The sequence below is a fragment of the Nicotiana attenuata genome, unplaced genomic scaffold, assembly GCF_001879085.1.
Source record: "Nicotiana attenuata strain UT unplaced genomic scaffold, NIATTr2, whole genome shotgun sequence".
NCBI classification, from domain to species: domain Eukaryota; kingdom Viridiplantae; phylum Streptophyta; class Magnoliopsida; order Solanales; family Solanaceae; genus Nicotiana; species Nicotiana attenuata.
The window spans coordinates 111949-120098 of NW_017673427.1; the positions used below are offsets into that span (position 1 = coordinate 111949).

Genomic DNA, 8150 nt, shown 5'->3' on the forward strand with positions numbered 1-8150 from the left:
ATATATATATAAATTTTATATACTTTTTCGATAATAGTTTCTGATGCGGGCTAAAGATAAAAAAAAGCCCTTTATTATTATTATTATTCAATAAGATATTGCTTTTCCTAAAGTGGACATTCCAACTTTCTTATAATAAATAAATGCCCTCTACCGGGGAAACTAAAAATTGAGAAATTGAAGTAAAATTAGAAAGAATATTTGAAGAGTAAAATCATGCCAACCGTATAGACTTTGATGAATAATTTAATAGGTAGGTAAAGTAGATATAACATAAACTCTATTAATCCTGTATAAAAATTCCTGAAGCGAAATTATACCATCCGTGTAGACTCTGATGAATAATTCAATAGATAGGTAGAGTAAATATAGCATAACATCTATTAGTTCGGTAGAAAAAACCATGTGAGCAATAATTGTGTGCGTGTTGGGGAACTATTTTTTTTTGAATACTGCTAATTTAAAGATATTCGGCTAAGATCAGTCCCTTACGGAGCCATTCATGTCAATCTCCCTAAAAATAAGGTCGCAAGGAATCGTTTCACTTCGTAGGAATTGATCTTTATGAATAGGAAAATTTAATTAGATAATTGCAAATAAAAATAGTATGAAAATGAAGAGCTTTTTTTTGTTTATATCCTTCCATAGGGCGAGAGCGCATGAATACATAGCTTGTTACAAGATTGTCGTTAAATTAATAAAACAGTGTGAGTATGAAAAATTTAATGGCTTACAAATTTTGAGGAGAGGAAATATTTATAGTGAAGAATAATGTAATTATTCCCTAAAATCATGCCCGCCTGTTATGAGTATTATCTGGCTGGTTTGTAATTGCTCAATAATTTCACGTAGAATCGTGAATATTTCAGAACCTGCTTGTATGATTATCATCTTATCCGGATATTGGAGACTTTCCGAATGATCATTTCCGGGATGACATTGTAGTCCCAATATAAATAATCCTGGATACAATTCTTCTACTGACCTTCGAGTTTGACCTACTGAGTTGGACCTATCTGACTTGGAGCTGATTAAGTATCGTTTGCAATGTGTCATCTATTACGTTGTCCACGTGGTAGGTTTGTATTTTATTAATACATTACTAAATTTGAAATTAATAGCTTGTCCATATATATAATTTTTTTAAACTTAAATACAAAAGTTTAATTTAAATTACTGGGTTGTATTGTAATAATTTCATGTACTCTTAACTCCGCCGTGAAGAAATTCTAGTCATTTGCAAAAATAGAAACATAACTCCCACCCTAAACGCTACGTCAAGAAATGGTCACTATTCACAATGGGCCATGTGCCATGTCCATAACGGGATGTCTCGGACCATAAACGTCTAAACACGACCACCTGAATATTTGAAACAAAGTAAACGCATAGGTGGACCCCACCAATCATTTCCATTACAACCCAATTCGAACTGCCAAATATCGGTTAATATTTACAATTACTATTAATTAATTACACTAATTAATAATCTTTCACTAATTAATAATTCCCTTTTCCATTTTCCTTTGTTTCCTTTTTTAAACCTTCTTCAAAAACCCCTCCAAAACGCTCAAGCATTTAAAATCCTCAAAATATTCAGCCGAAAAATATAAAATATTGAAAATGCCTGCAAAATCACGAGACCAGCTCATCTCTTCTCTGTAATAATCAAAATCCAAAATTTTCAAACCCTACACCTCAACTTTCATCAGATCCACAGTTAGATCCGCTAATTTTCCTATTTTTTCATTCCGATTTCGATCCGCATTGTGCAATAAATCGAATTTGGAATTACGAAAAATTACAAATTCGTGAAATTTCCTGTCTGATCGTTGAATTTTCGAGGAGTTTGATAGTTTTCGCAATGTTTTGATTTGTTTTGAGAATCGACATTGTTTGTGTTTATTGGTATATTGTTACCAATTTTGAGGAATGGCTTCGTTGACTGGTGCTAGCGAGGAGCTCGGGGAAATCGAGGGACAGATTTCGGATATTTTCCGAGCTCTTTCGTAAGCAATGTTCTTTTCTGCTTATCCAATTTAAGTAAAAATGTAATGTATAAGTGTGAGGTGAATGATGTTTTTCATTTTGTTGTTGTAGAAATGGATTTCAGAAATTGGAGAAGATTAAGGATTCGAATAGGCAGAGCAGGCAGTTGGAGGAGCTAACAGGAAAGATGAAGGAATGTAAGAGGTACTCATTGCAGATCCTCTTGGCGATTTATCAATTTGTTTAACAATCTGCATTTGCATTTACTATAAGTATATTAGGAAATGATGAGCTTTTATTTTGGATATAGAAGAAATATTTGATAGTTTTGCACCTAAGGGTGTGACTGGTCAATGAAGTGGGAGGAGAACCATGATGTCTTAGATTCAAATTCCCGCGTAGTCAAAAATATATGTGATCCCTTCCCATGTGCCTAAGCCATGATAAGTAGAGTTACCCGACACATGTGTTGCTAAAAGGTTGCACGTATCCGGTGGAATAGTGGAGTGTGCACAAGCTAGCCCAGATACCACCGTTATCAAAAAAAGGAAAAAAGAGTATAGGAATGGGTGAACTTTATTTCGGAATGGTGAAGAAAATTTTGATCTTTTCGCTTCCATGAATAGGATTTCAGACAGAGAAACTGTCAATAAAAGGTGCTTACTTCCCAATGATAATAATAATCACAACTACTAAGCCTTAGCCTTGGTGGGAGTTCCCCGGTACCTCTGCTGGTGGGAGCTATGTTGCTCGGACTCTCCGAAAATATTACTGGGTGCGTGTCGGATCCTCCAAAAGTAGTGTATTTTTGGAGGATCCGACACGGGTGCGGCAGCATTTTGGAGAGTCCGCGCAACATGGGGTGGGAGGTGGCAGGTACATAGTAAAATAGTCAAGAGGCAAGCAAGCTGGTCCGGGCAACCACTGTAATTAAAAAAAAATAATAACTACTACTAGTACCTCTCCATTCTGAAGTAGTTGGGTGGCTGTACGGGTCCTCCATATCCATTCCACTTCAATATTATAAGGATTTGCATAAATTGACTAGTTTTACTCTGCCAGTCAACCTCCGCAACCCGTCCTTTTGTCAGAGCTGGCTTTGGATTGGTACTGTAAGCTCATGTAGGATGCGAAGCTCAAGAGGCTGGAGTTTATTACAGTTCAAATTGTGTTCAAACGATACAAGACTATACCCGGTGAAATCCCATAGTGGGGTTTGGGGAGGATAGAGTATACACAGACCTTACCCCTACCTTGTGGAGGCAGAGAGGCTGCTTAAATGTTACATATTTTGAATTTAAAAGAAACTACATTTACCTGTCAGAAATTGTCACATTCCAGTAAATGGAAAAATAGTGTAATTTAATACCATAAGCCACTAACTGAAGAGCCACGAGGTTTTAGCTGATGTAGGAACATCTCCTTGTAAATCTCTTGGATAAAGATGGAAAAGAACTGACTTTTGCATCTTAGTTTTTGCAAATTCTTATAAGCCCTTTTCAGAACTCTGATTAGTGAGATCAATATAAAGCTGTTTCATGTTGACGAACTGTGTTGATCATTCAATGAGGTACCAAATCACTACGATTACTTTGTCAGTCTTAGAGGAAATAAACATAGTATTTTGGCATAAACTCCTTTTTTTATAAGATAGCATAAAATTCCTGCTTAACAGCTTAGTATTTTAAGATGTACATGCCAAACTGTATTGCTTGTTCCTGTTTGCATGGTTAGTGTTATGTTCTCGAGACATCTAAACAGGATGAAGAACCATAAAATTGTTGGATTTTATTTCCTGTAAAAATAAAATATTGGAATTGATTTACTTTACATTGTCTTGTTTTTTTCTCAAAAAGTTTTGATCCAAATGAAACGGCAAAGCGTTAAAAGTATTTCTAGTGTGTAATTGCCAACTGGAGTCCTTGTAGTCAATTTGGGATTCTGAGAAGCATGCAAGGTTGACTTGGAGAATTCTTAGTTGCTTTCTCCCTTTTTTTCCCATGAAATTCTGGTAACCAAACTATATTGATATGCAACCATGCACTGACAGACAATTAATTTCGTGCAATCATAAACTAATTACTTTGACAGGCTTATCAAGGAATTTGACAGAGAAGTAAAGGATTTGGAATATAAAAATGATGCTGACACAACCAAGATGCTGAATGAGAAAAAGCAATCAATGGTCTGGTTCATTGGAAAGCTTTTCTATAATATTTATGCCACAACGAATGGATCTGTTTTTTCTGAACTGATGTTGTCTTTTCTATCTTCCTTTGCAGATCAAAGAGTTGAACTCTTATGTTGCTCTGAAAAAGCAGTAAGTGCTTTTTGGGTAGCTTTACTCATTATCTAAAACTTCATTTTAATAGTCTGCTGATTCTTGAACTGCTTTGCTTTTCCTTAACTTAAGATTCATCGCCAAAATATATGCTTTCTTCAAATATCTTTGCACAGAGCGATTATACTTGTATTGTTCCAGAGTGAGTTTGTTAGCACCTTTACAATTATACGAGTCTTTTCTTACCCACCATCAATGTTGCATTGGGATTTTATATTGTTAGCGTTGTCTTGTTGAAATTGAATGATCCTTTCCACTTTCCCAAAAAGTTCTATTGTATATTTATAGTTCCTTAAATCCGGGATGCCTCGATTGAAGTTTGACTGTAATGCTGGTGAAAGAAAGTGGCTGCAACACTTCAAACAGTATTTCCATGAATGTGCCTGCAAGATTACAAATAGGAAAAAAAGAATTTTCTACCCTCGAGACTTGAGGCCCACAAATGAACCTAGGAATAGCAGCAGAGTTAGAATCATTAAATTTAACAACTGATAAAAACATAGTAAGTCACTTGTACATTTGCATGAGGTTCTTGACTCGGACATAGTACAAGGTATCCAGCTTATTTATGAGTTAATCAAATTCAATATACTCCTTAGATATGTGACACTAGTTCAGGAAATCAACAATAAACATGCATTGACTTGGATTATACATGTTAATAGTTAGTCTTCACTCAAGGATGGTTAAAGATTAGGACACTGTTTTCCCATTGGTGAACATGCAGAAGTAGCACTTACGTTTCTTATGAAGTAAACTAGAACTTATGTTTGTATAGGATGAACAAGAAACCCCCAACTTTTTGGTTTTATTGTATATGTTATTTCTCTTTGGTTTCTGAATCATAGACTTCCATTTTGTGTCTGTGGTTCTCTAGATACGCAAGCAATATTGAGAACAAGCGAGTAGATCTTTTTGAGGGTCCTGGTGAAGGGTTTGCAGAAGAAAATGGCTTGCTAGCTTCAAGTAAGCATATCTTTCACTTTTGTACTTCTAATTTTATACATCCTTCATTTATCTTAGCGTTCTGGCCTTTTATGCTGCAATTTGAGTTTGACATAAATTATGCTTTCTTTTAGACTGAAGTATGCTGTATTTCTTCTTGGCTCTCATCTGGTGATTAGTAGTTCTGTCTTATTTTTATTGTTCTCACTTGTTTCTCAGCTGAAGAGCTGGTTTCAAGGTATCTCTTTTGTTCTTTGTTGGGTGAGTGGGGCAGTTGAAGCTGCCGTTGCAAGAATACTGCTTCTTGCTGATAGGATCTGGTTGATATTGATACACAATTTTGAAGGCTACCTTGCATAATTCTAAATTATAATAGGCGTCTTTCCACAATTACTAGTTGAAAATGTCTCATAACTGTATCTATGGCTATTAGAAAGGAAAATTTTCCATGTTCATTATAGGTGCTTATGGTTGGTATCAGAATTGAGGTTACACTAGGCAACCCTTGTCACCTTCGAGAATACAAAATGAAAGTTATTGATGCCTCATCTTCATCAACATTAAACCAATGTACACTTTAACCTTTCACTTTATGAATTGTGACAAGTCAAATTGCAGTCTTGATCGGAAGACTGTAATTTATTGGAAGAGGCCTCCTCTATATGTGTGATATTTGTCTTGGAAGCGCAATTAAATGCCAAAGCTAATGGACCAAAAAATATGGTCAGGAGGGGTGTGATCCAGAGTGACAGTTTTTTGTCTGGTTCAGATGTCCGGTAACTGTTTAAGCTGAATCTGTAAGTAGTGATTAGGTTGCCTTGTGTAGGTCATCATGATTCAATCTGACATATTAATGAATTATCTTTATGCGCTTGCGTGCGTGCGCGCGCATGCGCGCACACACACACACATATATATATAGAACTGTGTAAGCTGAATCTGAAAGTAGAGACTAGGTTGCTTTGTGTAGGTCATCATGATTCAATCTGACATAATAATGAATTATCTTTGTGCGTGCACACACACACGCGCGCGCACACACACATATATTATGTGTGTGTGCATGTGTGTGTGTATGTATGTATGTATTTGTATATTTATATGTATATATAGAATGGAGTAAGTTCTGATTCGATTCTCTTGAATCTTTTGACACAAGTAATTCAAGCTAATCATCCTATTTAACGAGATTTCATTTGTCCCTCTCAAATGAATGAATCTCTTTTGCTGCATATTGTCATTGACTTTTGCAAGACATGGCTGTTTTGGCAACTTGCGAAGGAACTTTGACCTCATTGATTTTTACTCCTTGCCTATAGGGTTTTTAATATTTTAAAAGCAATTGTCCCTATAGCTTTCTGATGGCTGATGTAACATTGCAGATATGAGCAATCAACAACTGATGGATCAAGGAAATAGGATGATGGATGAGACAGATCAGGTCATTGAGAGGTCAAAAAAGGTTGGTATTTCATGAATGAATGTTTTTTGTATTGCCAAATTGAATCTCAAAATTCGCCAGTTAGTTAATGATGATTTGAGTTGCTCTTCGTGCTGTTTCCTGACTAACAAATTATATGATAAAGGAATGACACTCTATTGTGGTCCTTAATGTTTCTCATCTTAAAAGCTTAGTGATGCCCTCTTTTCGGTATCAAACCAAATCCAGTTAGGTTCGACAATGAGCTCCCCATTTGGAGTGAAATGAATCTTAGACTGTCCTAATTTTGACAACTTTGATCCCAAAATATAGGGATTTGCACTTTACCAACTTCAAAACAAGCTAGCTCCCACTAAATCCTGATCAGAGGACTTCCATAAAATTAAATATCTCAAAACAAAAAACAATCTCCAAAACTGAAAGATGGAAATAAAATGCAAAGAAGCAAAATGTTTCTCATCTTTGAGTTGCTCTTCGTGCTGTTTCCTGACTAACATAAGCTTTTACTGGTTGCAACATCATACCATATGAAATGCTATCATCTGCTTTTTCTGTGAGTGTTTTGGACTACTAGATTCCCAAGCCAAGGTTGACTATAATATTTGATTAGGTATAATTATAGCTAGAGAAGGATTAAATGAAATCTGGTTCAAACAAAAATAGTTTTTCTTCTTTTCCTTTAAAAAATGTAGGTAAGAACAATACAATATTTCATTTGCTCCACTTCTAAACGATTCCGAGACAAAGCCCTAATATGTCATCAAACTCATCATGAGGATGTGAAACCACTGAAATGAGTAATGACTTATGGTATCTTAGCCAGTAGATTAAACAGAGACATCTCTTTTCCTGCACATTGCTCATTGGTACTAGGAGCTAGTAAAGCAGGGAATATGATGCCATTTGAGGAGTGAGTCCTGTGAACTAGTTTTTTGGACTCTTTGCTTCCCTGTTATGTAGATTACATGCTCTTTTTTTTTTCCACAGGTGGTTCATGAAACTGTAAATGTTGGAACAGAGACTGCTGCAGCACTGAAGGCACAGGTATGCTTATTTTACAAAATGGACATGTTTCAGATGCAAGACCGTGTTCTTATATTGTTTTCTTGTGGCCCTTGCTTCATCCTTTGTCTTATATGTGCTGCTTGCCTAGACTGAACAAATGAGCCGGATAGTCAATGAGCTAGACTCGATCCATTTTTCGATCAAGAAGGCTACGCAGTTGGTCAAGGAACTCGGTAGGCAGGTCAATTTCTAAATTGTACAATCCCCCTTTCATTACCTTTTCTTTTTACGTCATCTTGTGACTCTAAATAAAATTCTTCTTTAGGTTGCAACTGATCGTTGTATTATGGGCTTGCTCTTTCTGATTGTGGTTGGGGTCATAGCAATCATTATTGTGAAGGTCAGATGCCTTCCCCCCCCCCCCCCCCC

The 8150-nt window shown here is 36.0% G+C and overlaps 1 protein-coding gene across 1 annotated transcript in view; it reads left to right on the forward strand.

The window, feature by feature from the left end:
• The first annotated feature begins 1559 nt into the window (after positions 1–1559).
• LOC109216363 (novel plant SNARE 11) overlaps positions 1560–8150 on the forward strand; it is an 8086-nt gene continuing 1495 nt past the window's right edge. The window contains exons 1-9 of the mRNA XM_019380512.1: positions 1560–2009; positions 2101–2193; positions 4081–4174; positions 4272–4309; positions 5208–5296; positions 6658–6737; positions 7704–7760; positions 7870–7962; positions 8047–8121. Coding sequence (XP_019236057.1) covers positions 1933–2009; positions 2101–2193; positions 4081–4174; positions 4272–4309; positions 5208–5296; positions 6658–6737; positions 7704–7760; positions 7870–7962; positions 8047–8121 — 696 coding nt within the window. The 5' untranslated portion in view covers positions 1560–1932. The remainder of the gene's footprint in view (positions 2010–2100; positions 2194–4080; positions 4175–4271; positions 4310–5207; positions 5297–6657; positions 6738–7703; positions 7761–7869; positions 7963–8046; positions 8122–8150) is intronic.